The 22,749-nt window shown below is 39.2% G+C and overlaps 1 protein-coding gene across 1 annotated transcript; it reads right to left on the bottom strand.

Moving 5' to 3' along the window:
* Window positions 1-239: 239 nt before the first annotated feature.
* Window positions 240-22,617, bottom strand: LOC125321162. Its single transcript, XM_048293558.1, has 3 exons — window positions 21,813-22,617; window positions 9,832-9,882; window positions 240-315 (listed from the first exon to the last, which is right to left on the bottom strand). The coding sequence occupies exons 1-3, from the start codon at window positions 22,615-22,617 to the stop codon at window positions 299-301; spliced, it is 873 nt and encodes a 290-aa protein (XP_048149515.1). The 3' UTR covers window positions 240-298.
* Window positions 22,618-22,749: the final 132 nt, after the last annotated feature.

The following is a 22,749-nucleotide window of genomic DNA, read 5'->3' as shown; positions in this document are numbered from 1 at the left end:
CAGTTTTTATTTGTCAGGTTTTGCGTAGCAGTGTGTAAAAGTGGTGTCTCAGGTTCTTACATAAAAGAATTCTTGTGTCAGAGAAATAAGTATGTTTTCTTGAGTAAGAGTTTAATACCTTTCTCTACCCTCAGGATTTTCAAAGAGCTTTACTATTTCATGTGAATCTCTGACTGGCTTGCAAGTTTCTGGGACACCTCCCTTTACCAATGCATTGAAGAAAGGAGAAAATACAGTTTGTCTGCAGAACTCTCAGAAATTACATATTGCAGTACATAAATTCTTCTGTGGATCCTTATCAATCTCCCTGACGACCTGGAAAAGAACAAAATTTATATCTGAACTGCATTTATATCCAGCACAGCATCTGAATTTCAACACTATACTGTGTTGTAATTATAGTTAGGCACATAGAGATGCAGGTTCAAGGTATCCATTTCTGATGGTCCCACATCCACGTGGACAGGTAGGTAAAATGTCATAGCTGTGCAGAATCCTCTTTATCGGTGACCAAGGCACAGTATTTGTAAATACTAAAGCATTTTACTTCAAATCCTTCTCAAGTTAATAATGGTTTTAAAAGCATTAGATTAAATTCACCCTCTTGAAATATGACAAAACCAGTGGAGTTTCACCAGATATGTATGTGATTTGGTAGCAATGACAACTTTTATCTGTGTTTCATTCATATCAAAGGATCCAATCTCCTTTGTAAGCAAAGGAATGAGTTCAGATACCAATGAAATGCAATCACCATAGGTGACATACAGCAGATTTCCTCTTTTTTTTTTTTTTTTTTTTTTTTTTTTAATTTTAAATTTACTTAACTGTTCAGCACTGGTAGTGGAAAAGAATCTCTGAGATGAGATAAATTGTCTGCACTGATTTTTTTTTTTTTTTTTTTAAATTCCCCTGAACACAGCAAAACATGTTGTGAAGTTTCAGGGTCAACTACAGCCACAGTTGTAGAAAAGAGGAAGGCTAAATTAGGCCCTTAACACATAAACAAAGGTTTGAGAAAAATTACTTACTAACCCACTGATCACTAGCTGTCTCAGCTAGGTTGAGAGCTGCTTGATGAGCAACTTGTTTGGGTAGGGATAGGTGACTGTTACTAGAAGAGGAGTGTTTGAGAGAAAGAAAAGTGTTCTCACAATGAAAGGGCTTAAGACGTCAATAAAGCACATGTTTATGGCAGTGGCATTAAGCAGTTAGCTGTGAATTATGGGTTTAAAAGCAAAAGTCATTTAGTTTGCTAATTACAATAACAGCTACAAAACTGAAGAATTCTGGTACAATTTATGAGGTACAAAGTGTGGAGACAAAACACTAGAACATTTAAAATCTGACCAATTAGGATTTTCTACTAAAATAGTCTCATCTGAGTCCATCAGAGTCCCACCGAAAGGGCTATAAAAGAACCCTCTTTCCTGCTCAGTCCCTGTCATGCATTATAGTCTCAGATGCTGCTGGTCCTTGTTTTAGCACCATGGATGGGTGTTTGGTGTGTGAGAGGCCTTGACTGGATATTGTTCAGGGAAAGTTGATTCAATAAAATAGCAAGTCCTTTCACAAGATGACCAGTTTACAACCCACAGATGTCTCAAATAATTCACCTGAGTTGTGGGTGCGAAACCCCCCTTTTCTGCACATGACACAACTATGAGAAAGTGGGCTGTGACCTGTGTGACACTCCCTGGTGGTCCATATCCAGACCTGTTTTGTTCTACAATTCAAAATTTTCGTTCTATTTTCTGAAATTCACTGTTACTCTTCCATTTCCTCTACAGATGTGAAACTGTTTTCAATCAGAACTTAGTATACATAGTATAAACAAGTAGATAAACACGGCTCAGTGGTGGAATATATACATTTGATCACTACATCCCTACAAATACATCAGGGATGATCTGCACACAGTTTATGTTTAACAGGACTTTGAAAAATTACCCATATTTTATGGCAGCAAGAGGGCTAGATTTCTTTCTGAGTTAAATATAACAGGGTCATTACTCTGATTTTTGAGGCACAACCAGAAAGAAATACCTAGGAAAGTTACCCTCTGCATAAGAAAGCAACAGTTAAATACACAGTGAAGGAACTTGAAGACACTTTTACATAAAGCTGATCTGAGTCAATGTCACGGGATTACAAGTTATATTAAAAAGAAGGGAAATGAAAGCCAAGGCATGATATCCATCAAAGTAGGATAGCCAAGTACACAAACAGCCCGTTGATAGCTATCAAGCATTGGATGTCACTGAACAGCACTGGCAGTAAACACAATAAAATCCTGTCGTGGTCATCTACCGTCATATCTTGGGCAGTCTCATGGTAAGTGGTACAGTGCATGCTGTGCTGTCCTAAGGAGAATGCCATCACTCCTCTGGAGTCTTCTAATTTCTTCTATTAAAAAGATTTCCACGGGACTATGTGTTTGAAGTAATTCCTACAACTGTCTCAAAACACCTGGGAGTTGTTCTTCTACCCAGTAAGTGAAAGGAAAGAGGTAACTGCAAATGCTCCCTCTGTGACTGGGCAAGTGCACCTGGAAACCAGTTTTCACTGGATATGTCACCTGTTTTCCCTCTGCTGCCTTAGCACATTTTTCTTGACAGCAATTAGCTCTTGCGCCTCAAGAACGAAGACTTTAACAAAATCCACCACAAGAAACAGTCCTTCTCCTTTCCCTTTGCATCCTCATCAGTGAAACACTGTGTAGGAAGGGCCCCTCTGTTCGGCCTCCTTTTCTGTCCTCTGCCCATCTCATTTCTGCCCACTTCCCCGAGTATTTACATGAATAAAATTTAAATTATGCAATAATTTATGAATAAGAATATTTACATGAATAAAATTTAAATTAAATATGGAATTGTTAGTGGAGATGTACTGGTGAACTTGCCACTAAATAATGTCATTTAGCTAATTAAGTTAGACTGGTAATGAAGCTAATGATAGAAACAATAGTTTTGGCAACAAGCACCGAGTTCTGTGAAGAAGAATGTGATTGCTGCTTGGCTCCTATTCACCTTTAAAACTGCCATTTTTGACGTTCATAAGGTAAGCACTGCTTTGTGGAAAAAGAGTGCTTTTAGAGATGCATGGATCAGTAACAACTACAGAACCGGGATAAAACAGGCTGTTTAAGATTCTGGGTGTGAGTCATGCCAAACTTCATTCTCCAGAGGGCTTAGAAGCTCACAGCTGGCATCTTCTGGAAATGTGTCACTTTTGGTCACTATTGATCAGTATCTACTTACTGTTGTGCTGGAGATTCAGCTTACCAGCAACAAAGTACTGCAAGCACCAAGGGTGCTGCACAACAGTGCACAGAGCTTTTTGATGAATAAAGTAAAGAAAGAGATATCTTTGAATAAGGTCAGAAATTACTCAGTGACAACATGTTTTCATGTTATCTGTGAAAGCATCACCACAGCTCAGTTGACAGAGGTGAGAGACTACTCCAAAACACTGAGAAACAATCACACAAGCTATCTTGTTCTTTTAATACTGAAGAAAAGAGCTTCGTTCTCTTGGTTTTTTATCTTCATTTTTATCCAACTGAACTTGCACTACTTTACTCCAGTTTTATGTAACAACGCTTTGTGAAAAGTGATTTATTTTTAATGTGGAAGCAAAGGAGTTCCTAAAGATGGTCCTTCTAAAGTACAAAACCCCGGAAGTTTATAACTTCAATTAAAAAGTAAAAATTGTCTGAGATAAATACACATGCAAAAAAAAAAAGTAAAGTTATGATAAATGGGATGCACACAGTCAACAAAGTACACACACACAATCCATTCAGTTTACAGTCCAGTCAACCTATGGACTTTCTGCCTAACTCCCTTCCTGGAAACCTGTGGGCCATTAGGACTTTGGATTGTTTCCCCTTGAAATCAAGGTCCAAAACTTTGCTACAAGAAACTATTATTTTTTGACCTACCTATTCTCTGCAGCCCCTAAAATCATGGCACAGGTCTGTTCAGCCCCGTGGCAAGCAGTAGAAAAGTCCTTCTGAGCTTATTGTGCTCAAGTGGAAGAAATGCTTCGTGCTTTGAGTAATCATCTGACTTGTTTCCTTGAAAAATACTTTACAGAACTACACATCTCCACCCAAACAGTGGTAAAGAGGGGGATATGGAAAAAAAAAATGAAGTCAAGAGAGAAGACAGCATTACTAGTTAAACACAATAAGATGATTTATAGATATTTTGTCGCAAGCAAGGATCCATCACCATGGACCCGATTCTCTTTTGTCTAAGTTTCTGCAGTTATTTCCCATGTTCCTCCAACCTTACCAAAAAATCACATTCAATTTAGAATTATAGCATAGTCATTATCTAACTGGTTATACTTAACTTCGGGAGGGGCAAAGTTACTGAAAGGCAGTATTTTTCTTTCCTCTATCAGCCTCATTTTTGTGACTGGCAACTGACTGACTGACTGACTCCCTTTCACTTTTACAAGGGTATTTGCACTATTATTCACATTTCTGACTTTCCAAAGGCAATTAGGAATGGTTGGATAAAATTAAATCAATGTCAGGCTATTAGTATATAATTAGTAAAGGCATTTGTGCCAGAGAACCCGCAACTATTGGAAAACAGGGGATGGGAGGTAAAGAAAGTCTAAGGCCCAGTCTTATGCTGTATATTTACTGTAATGGAGGAAAGAAACACCAAGTTATTTACAAAACCTGGAAAGATCTGCAGTCTGCTATTACAGGAGGCAATGTTCAGCAGGCTTAATAAAAAGATGTGCCCTTCAGACTGCTCTCAGTTTGTCCTATCATGTCTTTTTCCATCTTCTGCCTTATAACATTTTCTATGCCTTGTAAACTGATAGGAATTCATTCCTCAATGGCTATACACAGAGGTTAATAAGCTCCCAGCAGCAGCTGACTTGGCACTAGAGAAGAAATACTCTGTGCTACATCCAGTTCAGAGATGTTACCTTCATATCCCCTTCCCTGTTTTGGGAAACTGTAAGTCTCTTTCCACTTCAGTTCTTCTGGATATAGACTGGCAGTGTGGTAAGTCTTTCCTCCTGTCCTGTGTCCGAGAGGCTGTTCATTGTGCAAATTGCAAGTCAATGTGATGTGACACTGAGTCAGCCAGAGACATGAGGTAGGTGTGCCAATGTTGTTCCTTACGTCAAACCACAAAACGGGGCTTTTAGCATTAAAAATTATCCTTCAGTAGGTCACAGGGGAGGACAAGGTTACCATTACAATAGAGAAAAGGAAGATTTTCTGGGGAAAACAGCTTAAACCGTTTGAAAACAAATCTCTCCCCTATCCACTGTGCCCGTCCTTCCTTCTGACATTGTTCTCCATCCGGCAGTTTTCACCGTGGATTGCAGCAGACTCTCTCTGACTGTCTTTGAAAGTTTCCTTTCTGTCACCTCTGTGTCTGTGCTCTCTGCTTTCTTGCCGATTCGCACGCCAGCTGCAGGCTCCCTGCCTGTTCCACCCTGCACTTGCCAAAGGTTGTCCAGCAAAGCCTCTAAACTCACTCTCAGAGATAACACCATCTCTCTCTCCCTTCAGAGGGTGCAAAATCCAGGACAAAACAAAGCAGCAGCTTTTGACCTTGCTGTCCAGCATAGCCTTTCAGAAAAACACACTGCTCATGGAAACTGTGAACAAACAAATAACTCAGGCTGTTTAACATGTCACCGTGACAGTGGTGAGTGGTAGGAAAGGCTAAAAGAATTTAAGGGATTACTGGGGGACAAGCAACTAATCCTATGTGTATTTCTCTCACATTTCTTACATCATAAAATGTCATTCACTTGTGCAGCCATGAAGCGGAGGACTTGCTTGTTTAAGAAGAACAGATCAGTAAGGTACTGAGGATTTCTATTCCTCAGAAGGATTCCTTCGAAGGTGATAAAAGAACATAGTTATCTACACTGGCACAAACAGCAAGGTGTCTCTGCCTTGTAATATTAGAGCCAAAATATGACACTTTCTGTGCCTTAAATTCAATTTTTTTTAGTCTTTGGAAGACATGTACAAATTCCACTACAAAATAAATGGAGTTTTGCACCGAGTGTTGAGAATGTTAGAGGTTAAAAATATTCCCTGCCTCCTGCCTCATCCGTGCCCTGCCATGTCTATATATTTTCATACATATGAAAGTTTGTGCTGTAAAATGTTCATAGCAAGAGTTTGCTATAAAAAAATGCTATGCAATATACCCGATAAAATGCTAAAATAAAATGGAATTTAAAAAAGCTGTGAAATATACCTTGGACAGTGTGTGATGCTGCACTAGGAAATGTACCTCACAGGAACCTATGAAACCTGTAACCTAAAGCATGGCACCAATCAGTCCATGAGAAAAACTAATATGCATGATGCCTGGCTTTCGTGTACTCAGTGAGCACATTCACATGATAAGGCTTTTTATCATTCGAATGTGCTGTACCAGAAGGGAAAGTATAAAAAGTACACTGTCACCAATTTGGAATAAGGTCTGTAGCAGTCTGCTGGAAAGGAAGCCAACCATAAATGGGAGAAAAGGAGACGCCTAAATAGGCAAGCCTTTCTAGAAAAAAAACAAAAACAAAACACCAGGAAGAATGCAGACGATATAATTTTTGTTCCCTACAGATTTTTTAAACTATAATCCTCAAAAGATTTGGAGACAGTAATTAATGTAAATGTTGAAAGGTCCTCAGTTTTTGTCTTCTTATTTTCCTGCTCCTTGCAATTAAATTCAATAATATGAGCGATGTTGCTGGATTTTTTCCACCTCTTTCATTCTTCCAGTTTCTCAGTTTCTTAAAATTCTTAAGTCATGAAAGCACTAAAAGAAATATTAAACTCTGAAATTTTTCTAGCCTGCCACTCTTCCAACACTCATTTTTTAAAGTTAAATATTTCTTCTTTCACCATTCTGAAGCTTTCACAGGCCCAAAGTTGCAAATATAAAAATAAACCCTAACAGAACTATCACTCAGTGCATTGAACCAAATGGCACAAATGGGGTAGGAGTAGAAAGGACAAGTAAGGAAAATCTAAAAAAAAACCAAACAAAACCCACCTTTTTCCAGATTAGTAACTTTTTAAAATGCATGTATACATGCATTTTTTCTTGTGTCTTTTCTTCTAGTTTGATCTTTTCAGTGCTGAAAAAAATGGAATTCACCATTTATTTATGTTTTTGGCTTTGCACAAATGTTTCTCTGCTTTTCAATAAATTCTACTCACAACATGTAAATATCTGTGACAAAGACCATCCCCCCAGAGTGGTACAGGATGCATTGCTAAGCAACTTTTTTTTTAGTTTGCTTTGGTTTTGTCCTTTTGTTCTCTCTTGGAGTTCTTTTAGTTGCTTGCTTTCTTACTGTGAGAATGCAGAGGGAAGTTCCACCAGGGCCTCTATCTGCAAATAATATGCTATATAAAGAATTCAGATTTCAGAGAGCCCATGCAGAAGATCATGACATTTCTTAACTGGCTTTGAATCTGATGTTCAGAAACAGAATCCCCCTGGCATATGGGAATATAAATCTGCGATATTTCCACTGTAGATTTCCATGACTCCCTGGATGGGTCTGCTGAAGGCTCAACTTCAGAGCAGAAAATTAACTTTTCCACCTTTTTTCCCTTCTTCTTCACTCTGTGTTTTAATTTGTGAAAGAAATCTGAATATATGGACTAGATGGGAATCACAGAGCACTGCAGCGAAGTCCTTAACTAGGAGATCAACAGTGAGGACTTGAAGACATGCTAGAGTGTGCCGCTGCCTTTGACCTACTGTTGAGACAGGCTCAGCTTGTCTGAGACTCACATAATTAATAATAGAACATACACAAAACAGACCTCCTTGTATTGATGGAAATCATGCATAAGCCTGGAAGTCTAAACATGAATCTCCATACTTAAAATGTTTTTAAAATTGTTAATGGACATATATGCCCTAAAATTGACAACCTGAAGAGCAGGAATGCAAGCGCTCTCACATTCATAGATCTGCGGTTGTGCAAAATCTTCCCAATACAGCATACTTTGCCAAAAGCTAAAAACACCATATCAAACTTGGGAATTTCCTTAGAGAAAAAAAGAAAAGATTAAAGTTTGGATTGTTTTTTCTCTTTTAAACAGGTACAAACTGCTTCTAAAACTGTCATTTGAGAATATGAAGCTTTTCATGCCCTCAAACCGTAAGGTGTCTTCCTGACTCACTTTTATTGAGACCTGCATTTCTGTTGATGCTGGTGTTAGGTGTGACATGGCAGTGGTTTCAAATGGGTTTGCAGCTGACCAGCAGCAGTCAAAAAGGGTAAGTTTCCAGATGTTTATGACAAAATTCATCTCTACACACAAGAAAATCTTATATTGGTATGAGGCTGGCAGCTCCAAGGCAACCTTGACATAAATTTTCAGCAAATATATTCCTGCCATTGCAAGCTGTGCTCTCCTATCAATTCAGTGTGATTATCTAGTCCAATACTGGGAATCCACATTTAATAAATGGTTCTAGCAGCAATCCTCTGACACCATCAGCTAAAGCTTGTTCTCACTATCTTCTTTACCCTCATCTATATTGCTGTCTATAAGAGAGCTTCCCAGTTCCATGAATTGGTATGTAAGGAGAGATATTTGCTTCATAAAGTCCTGCTGTTTCTCAACTGCTTGTCAGTGCAGTGGACGTTTTCCAATATGGCATGTAATTAACTATTACTGAGAAAGTAAAAACTAAGTGTAGCAGGGAAAAATGTGATTTGTCAGGGTTGTTCCTTCCTACAGTTTTAAAATTGCACCATGTCTCTCCCAAAAATGAATTCATGAATGGCTATAGTATTTTTACCAGTGAACTATACTTGTAGAAATGGAAATTCCTGGCTTCCCTCCAGAAAAATAAACACTCTATGAACAGAAACAACAACTCAAAATTTCATATAACAGGGCAGTAGTGCGGATGATTAGAGGACACTTAGCATGCTGATAATTCATGAAAATCCCTATCAATTTTAGCACAAATATTCATTTGTAATGAGTGAACAAAACTTGCATTTTGGAAAGGAGTAACAGGAAGAATTTTACTGTGAGATTTCATACTTGGAGCAATTGTATTTGTATAATCTTTTCCACTGAGCACAGAATCCATTTTTTCAAGCACTGGAACTATTTGGTGGGGACAGCTTGAGACAATCTGGCAGTGCCTTTAATATTGAACTATATCACCCTCTAAGGGCAATAGAGGTCAAGGCATTAGGTCACTGACAACTTCACAACTTTGCAGCTTCACTGTGATACTATCAAATGACAGCAAGTATAAAATGTAAATATTCTCATCAACCCAGCAATTCACCTTAAAAGTATCATTGTATAACCACCAATCAAAAATCCTAGTTTAATTTTAACAAACTTACACAGATGCTGCTTTCTTTCTCCTTTTGTTTTCTGATTTATAACCTTTTTCTCAGTATTACATTTGTTTCTTGCTTTGATCTTGGCCTTTGTGACTACAGCCCTTTCTTGTCAGAATACTCCCACATCATTTGCTATCCAGTACTTCCTAAATGTGTATAATTTCTACAGCTAAATTTCATAAAGAATTACTTTGCTACCAAAAAAAAAAAGTAGTATCTCCTGCAAGAGATCACATTTTCCTATTTGATGCTCGTATGGACTGCTTCAATTTCCCCAGCTATCTCAAGATAGGGAGCCCAGCTGTTTGCTTTTTTCACTTCTTTCATTAGAGTTCACACTTTACCTCCAGATACCCTGCTAGAGCAACTGTCTTCCTACACCAAAGCCCTCTGGAGATGTATAAACATTAGTGAGCATGTTAGAAGCACTAATGTGCAGAAACTTACCCTCTGCTGCATACCTGGCCTGTCGAGCTCTGTGCAGGAGTGTTCTTCTGTCTGAAAATAAAAGAGAGTGGATGAAATAAGAAGGATTCTGTGCAACTGCAGCAAAACATTTTTTTTCTCCTTATAAATGCATTTCCCAGGCAAACACCCAAGCCCACTGGAGTTGTGCCTGATGAGGCACCTATTCCTGCAAGGTCATGGTCTCTGCCTCTTCAAGAAGAAGATGGTGTGCACTTCTCCCATCCCTTCTACTTTTGTCTGCCATCAGCTCTGTGGTCTCTTCCTTACCTGAGAAAGCAAGGTCTTTTTATTATATGAATGGGTTTGAAATAGTATTTTAAATTATTTTAACAATACTACTGTTATTTGATCACAATGAAACTATGGTCCTATTGTCCTTGTCACAAAACTTCATGAGAGAGTTACTAGAATAAGAAAAGCATCATCTCACAGGTATCTTCATTCCTTTTGCTTCATTTCTGCAAATGTTTGCAACTTTCCTTGTCAGACAATAATGCACTGGATGCAGCAGCATTTTTCATTAACTCAGTCACCATTGTAATACTAACAGTACTCCCATAATATGTACCCAAATGAATATAAGCTTATCGTTGGATGTAAGTGATGTCGACCTTCAAAATGGATGGTTATTTCAAAAATAACATTATAAAAGGAAAATTGTCTTTTTAGCCAGTATTGTCCTATCAAAGGTTTTATCTTTTGTAAGAACTTGACAGCTCTACCAAAAGTTTGCTGTAATTAATTCCTGTATTATTTCTTGTTTGATGTTGTTTCATACCACAATGTTTAATTCATTTAATTAACAGTATAGCTTCATTAAGAAATGATATGTTTTTAAATGCAGGTCATTTGTAAAACAGATATTAAGTTACATCCTAATACACCTCTTGCATTCAAGTTCTATAGAGATTGCACTCTTGACTGACCCTTGACTGAAATTAGACAGTCTTAGACACTTTAATTCTTGCGAAATAATATGAAACTCTGACAAACAGAAGTGGGATAAGTCCTTCTTTGGCAAAGCAGGGATAGCAGACACCCACAGGATGTGAAGATGTTTAGGGTCTCGACAGAAAAAACCCTAAAACTTCAGTTAAGACTGACAATATATAAACAATAGCAATTTACCAAGAAATTTGTTATTTATAGATAGGTATTTTATTTGGTTGGTTAGTTAATCTTGGTTTGTGGTTTGCTTGTTTTTAATAAATATATTAATATTATTTTATTTAGATAAATATTTTAGTCTATAAAATGGCAGAAATGAATTATAAAAAAAAGGAGGGAGACGTATAACTCATCACTTTTTAGTGAAATGGGTTTTTGTCAATTGTTGCCTCTCACTGCATCTAAGGTGGGAGATGGAAATCCAGTAATGTCAAGTTGTGAATGTCATCTTACATTCACAAGGTGCCTCTCTTTTACATCCTTTCACAGATATTGTTTCCTACCATCGATTCCAAACAATTGTTTGATGGATTAAGAATTATTATTTGCTGGGTTTAGTTAGGTTTTAAAAACACTTTCAATGAATTTCTTAGTGCAGTTTGAATTACATTATAATAAGCACAAATACCTAAAGGTAATTATTTAAACATGCACTGGTCAAAACTACATGATATACAAGCTATTTCCTGATTTTCTATTATGGCAATTTTATGTACTATTTTGTCACCCTAACAGAACCAAAACGAGGGTTACACACCAATAGTGGATGCTAGACTAGTATCTTTAAATGCCTGTGATTAAATGAACATCCTTAAGTCATCCAAGTACTTTGTTGTGACAGTGGGACAGGGTTCCTGGCGTCCCAAAAGCAGAATGCATTCAGCAATACTTAAAAAATAAATAAAACAGAAGATTACTATGGCAACTGTTCCGCCTCACGCTCTGCCTCACTCGGCTTGCCCGAGCCGGCGCGGAGGAGCGGCCGGGCTGGGGCTGCCGTGCAGTACCCGCGATCCGCCTCCAGATGCCGCTGTTTACTGCGCTTCCGAGCCGCGCGGCCGCTCCGGGGACACCGCCGCCCGCCGAAGGAAGAAACTCCGACAAGAATTGTTTGAGCCTAAAGCCGCGCTCCTGGCGTCAGCGGCCAAAGTTTCAGCAGTTTCAGGGAAACAAGCAGAGTTTCTATATTTATCTGTAAAATTAACACCGCCTCCCGTCCCCCCCCCCCCCAAAAAAAAAAAAAAAACCACAACAAAAAAAACCAAAAAAACCCCTTGTACTTTTCCTTCACCAAATAGGACTACTCTCTGAAATACAATTAAAAATAGTTTTCATTGCATCCTAAGCCATAAAATGTACCATAGGAATGCTTCCTAATTACAGAAAGTCCTTCTTATATATACACATACTTAATTATTCTGGATGCCTTTGTTTAAAAATGACACTGTATAAATATTAATCCTTTTTTCCCCCAACTGTTCTTTGTTCCATGATCTACATTCATTGTAGCACAGTAAATTTGAGATCATTAGATCCGTTACTGCTATTTAGATGTAAATGTCTTCAAGGAAGATTAATTACTCTTTAATTCTGATTTTTTTTTTAATCAAGATAATGAAGACATTTACTGACACTTCTCTGATAATTAAAAAAAAAAAAAATGCAAACCAACAAAAACCCTACAAACATAAAAAACCACCCCAACACATAAACTCCCCTTGTGCCTCCATATAACACAGTTCACAGTAGATAACATTTTGGAAAATGTATGGATAATTTTTATGGCATTTGAGCTAGTAAATGAGGTTAGGTAAAGCTCCAGGAAGCTATTTAGTAGTTGAAATGTTCATGGTCAAGCTGCATATCCCTCACAGGAGCATATTGGTTGCCTCTAAAACACGTGGAAAGAGTGACGAATTATGGAGTGGCTATGTTTCAGAAATGAAAGTGAGACCACTCTTTCCTTTAAACTAGTCAAAGAAAAAGAAACTCTGACTAGCATGGTGATTTATCCACCAGCACATGGAGAGCATGTAATCATACATGTAAATTTTCAATTTGCACATCCTGACAGATTCTCTTAAAGCATGAGAGAGCCCTGTTTAGACAACTGAAAGCAACTGGTATTAGGAATGTTTTTGAATTACCTACTACAGACCTCTTAGAAGTGGAAAACGAGCCACCGAGAGCACTTGAATAACAGGCTAGAAATTCATGAGAGTTCTCTGAGGAAGCAGGAGAGCCAAGAGGCTTCTTTTCTTTGTCCTGTCTGACTCAAGTATGCACCATCCTTCCATGCACCCCCTGCAACTCACTGATTACTTGTGGAGGGTCAGGCTTACCGACACTATGAAGGATTTTCCTGAATTACAGTTTCATGCAAGGGATGTACAGAGCTCATTAAGTAAAGAGTGCAAGCCAAGACTCACCCTCCAGTCTTGTCCACTATGCCTGGGAATCAGCACACACACACACATACACACACACACATACACACATATACAACCTGCCACAGCAGGACTTAATAATGTTATCAAAGTGAACAGCATCATCAGGAGACACAGCTAAGATGTTCTTCCAGAACTTAGGAGTTTTGATTTTGAATCTATAAAGACAAAAAACCAAGTAAGTGCGTTCTGGGCTAAAGGAATACTAAAACCATTTAAACACAAATTTAATGGTTGTGCTTAAAAACAGAGTAAAACAAAATGCACTATGTTTTACACAATGCTTGATTTTGTAAGCATGCACTGTTTCAGCCAGTAAGAAGATGAAAAGGATCTTACTTCTAGATCCTGAAATGGCTTGAGATGTGCATTGCTTAGACAGGGCAAGATGAAGAGGTTTTTGAACAGCCATAAAAGCACAAATGCAGCTTTTCAGAACTATTTAAATTGAAGCAAACTGCGGACAAACTTCCTTCAGTTTGATGACATTCAACTTAAGACTTCTAGGAATACATTGTGAGGTAGATGCCTGTGTACTGCCCGTAACTCCCTTGAGACAACTAAGATCTTTTTAGACCTGTTTTTTTGAGGCTTTGTGATTTTTTTAACCACATAGCTTCTTAGAGGTTTTCCAATATTATGCAAGATCTACTGCACATCAGAACAAGCAGTATCAGTGTTAATAAGAACAGAATTTGTGACTGCATACTTTTAAATTGGAGCTCCCTTAGGCTAAGTGGGAACACTGACATAATCATTTGTAATGCTATCTTAAAGGATGCAATTAAAAAAGAATTATGAAAATGAGCCTCCTGCCTGTATTTAGTGGGGAGGAGCTATGTTTTCAACATTACCTCCTCTTACTACTATTAAAACATGCAGGTCCTGATCTTGAGATGAGTTTCTTGTGCCTTAAAGCCCATGTTCAGGCATAGCACAATTCTGCTTCATGACCAATTTTTTTGTTTCCATTTTTGGGAAAACTGAAACATATGAACTTCTGCAAGAGAACCAGTTAGGTTCAACTTCTTGATTGAAAGCTTATATCTACTAATAAATACAAAATAAATAAAACAGAAGGATTACTCGTTAGCCACAGATGTGTCACTGCAAGAGAATCCAAGCTTTGGCAAAAGCCTTTACCTTACAGTATTTTACATTAAATGTTTCAAAGCAACAGATGGGTCTGGCAGAGGAATACTTGCATAGTTGTTCCATTGAAAAAGTGGAGGGCATTGAGCTATCACAGACCAAGGGGGAGTGACAGAAACATTTTTGCCAATGGAATGGAGATTTTCACTCCTGTTCAAAGACTTAGATCCAAGATCAAACACTTAATGGGGAAGAAAATTGAAAGCTCACAATTCCACTGGTTCTCTTATAGCAGCATAAGTGTCTGTACAGAGAGAGATTCTTGCTATACCATCTTTACAATACATGCATCTTTAGGGGTAGTAGACAGTCTCTTTATTCACTTAAATCTAATCTTGTTAATAAGAATTTCAAAATTTTTCGATTTGCATTTTATTTTATTATTTCTGTCAGTAATGAAAAGTGTATTATTGTGCTGAATACAACTGGCTGTCTCACTGTGTATCCTGAAGTCCTCTGGCACTTGTGCTGCTAGAACAAATACTAATATTTCAGTAAGACTCCCTACATTTCTCAGTCAAGAATCAGCTGAACAGTAATGTAAACCAAGCAGTAGCTGAAGCTCACCTTCCTAAAATAACTAGAGTTCAGTATATGAAGTTTACTGAATTGTGCAGGTGTTTTGTGGGATCGACAGCACTGAAGCAGTGGGTGAGAAAAAAGCTTTGTAATTACTACTCCTCACTGGTATGGTAATAGCATATGGAGGGTGGATCTGGTTTTACAACGACTAACATAGTTTGTTATGCCTTAAAGTAAAAGACCTCACATTTACATAAATGAGATAAATGTATCATTTTTGTATTACACCTTCATGTGTTTTTCCCCTAGCATCAGATGCATTTCACCTGAGCTTTCAGTCCAAGAAAATCTGTAGGTTTCTTTTTCTATTGCACAAATTTACTGTCTTCAGTGACAAGTAGTTACATAGACATTTACTATAGAGAAGAAGAATGTCTAAAGAGGACTGTTAATAAACTCAAGTTACTGTTTTCCAAAATACTCTATCTTTCTATCTTGGAAACAAGTATCCTCTCCTCATCATAGGCCTGAGGTTTGCAAGCACAGATATAAGAGAATCAGACAGAAGGCCTTCAGTCTATCCAAGCTTTAAAAAGATAAAGGGGAAAGACGGAGATATGAAAGAGAATCTAAGAACTGATCCCTGTAAATCCATCTGAAAATAACAACTTTCTGGCCTATGTCAGAACAAACTTTGTCAGGAAAAAAACTGTGGCACTTCCAAGCTATTCCTAATATTGCATTTTTCAGATTTTAAGGTGTCCTCCCTTGGAGGGGGGATTTTCCTTGCTCACACAACCTGAATCTGCTCAAGCCTATTGCAGGAAAAAGGATGATGGGTGCCTCGTTAGGTTTTGCTGTAGACCACTGTGACACCCTCCTGCCTCTGCTAGGACTAAAAGCAATCTAATCTACCTGTCTAGACAAGGCTTTGCACTGGTCTGATCCCTTTCTTTGGTGCTGCTTGTGACATCCAGAAATTTGACAAGGAGAGCAATTATTGATCAGTCTGAAGTGTGTTTTGCAGTGATAATTGTATAAGCATGACTGAGTGATGCCCCTATAGATAGGCGCTTACTTATTTCCTGATGCATGTCATCCTCAGAGCGACAGAAACATTGATAAGAGAGAGGACAAAATGACTAACTATGATGGAGTTTGTGTTGAAACATCTGCTGCTTGTCAACATGGGAAGCAGAAGCAGTGATTTATTAGTAATAAAAAAGGAGAACGCATGATACTCTGGCTTATTCTTCCCCTAAACTATATTCTAAGAATGCCCAGTAAGTTCCCATAAAGGGAAAATACTGCCCCAGTACCTGTATGTTTTTACTTTGCTTACATTATGACTTACCACATACATGATAACTCATTATTTATTTTAAGACTTTGAGTAACTTCTGCCTATTAAGAAACCTGGATGATAAAGTCACTAAATGGAACAGTGAAAATCTATTGAGAAGTCATATTGTGGTAATTTAGATTTTCTCCTCTTGCCTAGAATCTAAATATTTTTAGGATATTGAACAGAATGTAAATGACAGCAAAGACATTTGGTGATATTCCTATTCTCTGAATACATACCAAACACAGACCTGTAATTTTCCCCCATTGTTTTCATGAGAGCAATTTCATTTGGAATAATCCTTTCTTTCAAGCTCAGCTCTGCATGAGCACTCTGCAAAATTCTGGCTTCCATATAAAGATGAGCTCAGAGAGGAGCTGGCCTCCAGAAAGCCAAAATTACATCAAAGTACTTCCCCAGAACATGGTGGCATGTACAGAGCCAGGGTACTGCTGCCCATAGGAGGAGAACACACACCTTCTCTTATACAGCTTTTGAGCCCTGAAGAACAAAGAGTCTTTGAAAATCACAGCCATGCTACTGGGGCACCGAAAAGGGATGCGGTTTAGGAACCTCTGCTCTTCCCTTCAGTGCATATGCATGGCAAATAGATGGGCATCAACTGCTCAATGAAAGGGTGTAGCTTTTGCAATATTTCTACCACCAGAACACTAAACATACAAATCCCAAGAGACAAAACCTCAAAACCATAGATGCCTTGGTTTAACTGGAATGTTAAGAAACGCAGAAGTGTTGGAAATACAAAGGAGCGATCAGAACAGCATGATGCTTTTAAACAGAAATTAGTCATCTGTCTGCCTGCCTTTGTAATTTAAAGAATAAAGCTATGTCTAGTCAAACAAGTTGTTTTTTTTTTCTTTTTCCCAGAGGACAAAGGGTTTAATCAAGCTTTACTACCTTAGTAACCTTTTGTAAATGGTGAGGCATAACTGTCAGAAGAGTAGGACTGAAAAAAAGAAGATATTTAGGTTCAAATCCAGATGTAAAGATGTCAATCTCACTAATGAAAGTTAGTGTGAGTATATATATTGATTCAAATTGAGCATTTTCTATTTTCTGTGCAAGCAAGGAGCAGGTCATAAGTTGAAAGCAGAAAAACAAAGTAAATGCCTGTTTTGGTAAACCATGACAATGCCTGAAGGAGGTCTCATTCCATGTTTCGGGTCTCATTCTGATCCTGTCAACATTGCATCAGCATAACTCCATCTATCAGATCTACATTAGCGTTCTGGTGGAAATGAAAATGCTTCAGTAAAGCTTACTTCAGACATTTTTTTCTCTGAAAGCCTTTAGACTTCCTTTCTTTTCCCTTCTATTCTTTTTAAACAATAAAGCATCAGTAAGACATCAGGTTATTTGCAGGTTTTGGAATATTTTCGCCTTACACAAAAGCACATTGGTTGGAATCTGCTTCTGTGGTCTGATTCATCAGGCACTTCCATTGTAACAAATGACATGAGTGTAGCAAAGAATTAAGCATTTTTTTTTCTTTTTGTGCCACATGAAATTACATCTAAGTGGTCTAATAATTGCTTTTTAAACAGCACTTATTACTCTCTTTTAGTTATATCCAAATGGATTTTTATTATTATAGTAAATAGATACTAAAGCCCTGTGAGGGAAGAAAAAGCCCCACATACTTTCAAGCAAACAATTCAAACCTGCTTATTAATCTGCACCTTTAAATAAACAGCAATAATTAATGGGAGTTGGGCACCTTGTTGTATTGTACAGTGACAGGGATTAAACACTGGCACTGCAAAATGCCAGCTTTCAGCCTGTGCACTTGTAGACCCTTCAGAGCCATGAACTGACATTTGCAATCTTTGTCAGTCAAAAAAAATGGCAAATTCACTTAAATTTAGTTCTGCCATTCAAATGGAATGAAGGTCATCACCTGCCCCTTTTGTGATTTGATTATCCAGGGACTGAGTTTATTTTCCTGATGAAAGGCACATTAAAAGGTCCCAATTCTGCAACTCTTGCCCCATCTCAGCAGCTCAATGGGCTTAAATTATTAATCATTAACTGACTTAGCTACTGTTGTTTATTTAAGACTACAGATTATTATATAGTCCTGAACTGCTTGCTTAAGTGTTTTTCCTTTCCTAGAGCTCTCACAACCATTCTGAAAAACAATTAAATACATTTTGAAATTGAAAAAATGAGTATATTAAATAAATACATTTTATAATTCAATTACCTGGCTTTTTCAAATGCTGTAGTTATGTATGGTTTACATTACCCGAAAGACTTCTATTGACTTCATTTGAACTACTCATGTAAATAAAGACTACAGGTCCAATCCTTCTACCCAAAAAGATGAGGTAACTCTGAAGCAAGCTCCTGAACTACAAACCATTAGGTGTACAAAGTCTGGACCAAAGAATCATGCTTGCAAGGGGTAACATGTTTGTAAGGATATGAAGAAAACATGGGCTCCACAATCCTCTCCATATGCTGCTCCTGCCTCCGTGGCATTCCTATCTCTTATCTTCACAGATGCCCTTACATTTTGGGGGTTAGGAGTGCAGCAGATTATAAGCATCACTTTTTGACCCACTGCTTCTTGTAAGAAGTGGGTTTCCTGAGGTTTCTGCGAGACTGAACAGTGGCAGAAGCTGAAATCAAGGGCACAGAAATGCCAGTGCCAGTTAGAGCAGAGCGATTGTCTGCCCTGTGGAGGTGGACTCCTTCATGGATTAAAAACTATCTGTAACAGGGAGAGTCTTCACTTCTTTACCTGCCACACTGAACTCCTAATCTCTTCTTCTGGGGACAACCACACCAGGAACACCCTGAGATCTGCTCAGTAGAACTGGCAGTACGGCCTTGAATACTTCCTGTTGCAGCTGGGACCAAGGATGTACTTCCTAATGACTTAAGCAATATTCAGAAACAAGACCTCTGGGGATAGTATTAAGGAATGCTCAATAGTTAGCACATAACCTGCAATCTGAACACACGAGAGTATTTCTATAATGCATTTTTTCACTATGCTGAACTGAAGGGGACATCCTATAGGTGCACCATAGGTCAGGTTCCAGTGTTGCAGTGTTCTGCCATGAAATAAGAAAGCTCATTCATTAGCATATGAATCAGCTCTCCACAGAAAGTGGTAGAACTGCAGGAGAGGAAAAGCCATTTTGCTTTAATAATAACAGCCTGTAAGAGGCAATCCCAGGTACAAAATGATCAAGTGACCAGAGCCAGTTCAGTGAAGAATGATAGCATTCTATGCTCAACACTTCAAGATTAAAGTCTTTAGTTAGCTAAGCATAATGTGAATCAGTTTCATGTATAATGCATTGTGTGAGCCCGTAGCCACCGTGATACAATGTAAGCAATTCCATTTAGTGCAATTTGACTATAGCTAGTACAGAATAATTGGAGTCAGTTTCTAGCATGCTAGAATTTGAGTCAAACATGATATGGAAAAGAATTTGATACATAATAATATGGAGAAGAAGAGAACAAGCAATGATGTGGATGAATAGTTAGTATGTTATAATACAGAAGTAATTTCAATAGGTTGTGATGTGACTACGAGTCCAGTGTTCTTATACATAGACAAAAGGCTAATCCATAATGGTAAAGAAAGGCAACCATTAAGAAACAGTACAAATAACGGCACCACAGCTCCATTTGAGGGGAACGTGCCATTGAATACTGCAGTTTTCTCAAATACAAGAGTGATGGAATAAACATCTACTGGAGGATAAACATGGCTACTCAAGTGAGCATGGGACATGTCTCAGAGCAGTTCCTCACATTGCAGGGGTGGTGTTAATGCTGCACTGGGTGATTCCAATTCCTGCTCAGGAATTCAGCCCTTTCCGTTCTTTTTCTACCATTGTTAGAAGCAGCTGTGACAGTTCTAGCCCCTTTGGTACTCTGGGCCTCAATTTTACAATTTGGTGTACAAATACAACAGTTTGAAGACCTGTCTCTTCCATGAGATTAATAATGTATGATTAGTTAAAGAATTACAGCATTTTAAAACAAGCACATAAACATTAACATGACAGATCTGCACGTAAACATCTTTGGCTTTCTAAAATTACTTCAGAAAATGGCAAAAATGTGCTATTATTGTGACTTGTGATTGCATTGGGTTTAAGTCCAACAGACACTAGTTCACTGTAATTTTTTTTCTCTTCCTAACTTTTCATGAGTCTAACCCTGTGTACATGAGAAGAGCTCATTTATGAGCATGTGCTAATCAGTTCTGACTACAAGTTTAAGTCATCCCTGAGCAAACAGAAAAAAATTCAGCTTAGCAATAAAGTTAAATAATTATTACCAGGCTATGTGATGTGACTACAATGTGACATTGAAATGACTATGGTGTGATTAGAATAAGAATGTTATATGCCTGTGATGTTACTAGAATGAGGCTATAAAACGTCTGTGATGCCATACTGCTGTGATATGACTAGTGTCAGGAAAAATGTGTGCATTATTAATGCATACATAAACATGCCGTATTTCAGAAGCAGACTGCATTACACAGAATGCTAGCAGTTCTAATTATCTCCTTTATTAATGGCTGTTCTGCCTTGTATTTTAAAAGACAAAAGAACTGCATACTTAATTCATTCACAGAATTCTTTTTCTAAGTGGTTTGGCAGTAAGGTTGCTCCTTCACGTCACTTGCTTGACTTTCAGTGCTGGGGCTCTAGCCATCCTTCCTGTATTACATAATGAACATTTTCCTTAAACTATTATTAGATCCAGTTCCGTTTTCTAACGTTACTTGATGTCATCAAAACCGGGATCAATTTTTTGTGTGTGTGTATCTGTAACAAGAGTATTTTGGACACAACTACAAAGCACAGCAAAACTGAGAACATTTAATCTTTACACATCATGGGATTACAGGATGTGCAATGTTCACATACGGTTTCTGCATCCATATGACTTGCAAGGATATGTACATTTATCAATATGTAGCACACAATTCCAAGCCATGCAAATTACTGACCTCTGAGAGGTACAACCAGCTTCCACCATTTCTTAACAGTGCATCCTGTGTGCAGACACATACAGGAGTCTGAGGCTAAGAGCCTGCATCTGAAAATGTAAAATCTTCGAGGTAGAACTCTCATCTTTAGCTCACCAATGCTACCAACTGAAAATGTGCAAATGAGACAGTACCACATACAGAAAGAGTCAAATGCTGATGTTATCTTTGCTTTCTTTCTATGCATATGTATTTGAAAGGCTTAACCAGAACCAGCAGCCAGTGTGGCCACGTACCTGGGCGTACTAAATTGGCTAGGTTCTGTCACACGGCTTTTAAGTTCAAGCTGAGAAAAGCTAGCAATAAAAGCATAGTCAAATGAAGGTTCATTCATGCTTCAGAAAACGTTGAAAAAGGCACTACATATAATGCTCTATAGATAATGCACTATAATCATCTTCTTGTCACACTCTTGAGGTCACTCATACTGTAATACATCGGCATTTTATTACAGTGTCTTCCAGGCATGTGATGCTTCTTTGTGGCTAGCTGGATAATTTACCTGTGTCATTTATGGGGAAGGCGAAACGATCACTTTTATTATTTATCAAACCACAGAGAGGAGGAATCTTTTCCAGTTCAATGTTTAAGCAGACAAAACCCAAACCAGCAGAGTAGCTCTCTCCCTCCCTTGGCGAGTGTCTCGGCTGACCCTTTGGGAAAGGGAAGGAGAAAGGTGTGCAGGCGTAAATGGGAGCCGAGACAGGGCTGGAGTCAGAGCAGCCTGAATTATAGATGAAAGGGCATGTATTAAATATAAGGCCGAACCGGGCGAAGGCGGGCCGGGGCAGCCGCTTGCCTCCGAACCTGCGCAGCGCCAGGCGGCGGCCCCACGGCCACCGCTCCGCTCCGGGCCCGACTCGCACCACGGGCGGCCGCGCTGCCCCGCGCAAGCAAGACCGAGCACGCACTGGGGCATCCCCCGCCCCCCAAAAAAACCCAAACCACACCACCAACCCAAACGCACACCAAGACCTTGTTTTCAGAATTACCCCTCCGCTACGCGCGAACCCGACGCTGCTTTCCACCACTTCCGCGCCCACCCCTCCTGCGCTCCCCTCCGCGCCCGCTGGGGCGCTGCGCCCCCGACCGCGGAGCGCCCACTCGCCCTCCGGGTGGCCGCGACCCCGCGCCGCGCCCGCGTCTCTCCGCCACGCTCCTCCCGCGGAACGCCCCGCTCCCGCCGCGTCCCCGCCGGCCCCCGCCAGTCCCCTCCGCGCGGTGCGCATCCCCCACGCCGCGCTCCCGCCCGGCCGGGCCGGGGAGCGACGTGCCCGGCGGCCAATGCCGGGGCCGCGCTCCGCCATCCACCGCCCCCGCCGGCGCGGGCCAATGCGGTGCGGCGGGAGGGGTGGCCTCGCGCCGCTCCCACCCTCCCTCTGGGCTTATTGAGAGTTATATCAAGAATTTCAGTTCAGAGAGAGAGAGGGAGAAGGAGA

This window comes from Corvus hawaiiensis, chromosome 2 (assembly GCF_020740725.1).
Source record: "Corvus hawaiiensis isolate bCorHaw1 chromosome 2, bCorHaw1.pri.cur, whole genome shotgun sequence".
NCBI lineage: Eukaryota > Metazoa > Chordata > Aves > Passeriformes > Corvidae > Corvus > Corvus hawaiiensis.
Note: the sequence above shows the minus strand (reverse complement) of the source record. Positions and strands in the feature narration are given on the sequence as shown.

Bases quoted from the DNA above. Each gene is read 5' to 3' on its own strand.
- LOC125321162 (XM_048293558.1), bottom strand. From the start codon at position 22,617: ATGGCGGAGCGCGGCCCCGGCATTGGCCGCCGGGCACGTCGCTCCCCG. The intron at 9,883-21,812 runs GTAAATTATCCA...TTTTATTTTCAG, and splicing joins CTTCCCCATAAATGACACAG to ACAGAAGAACACTCCTGCAC.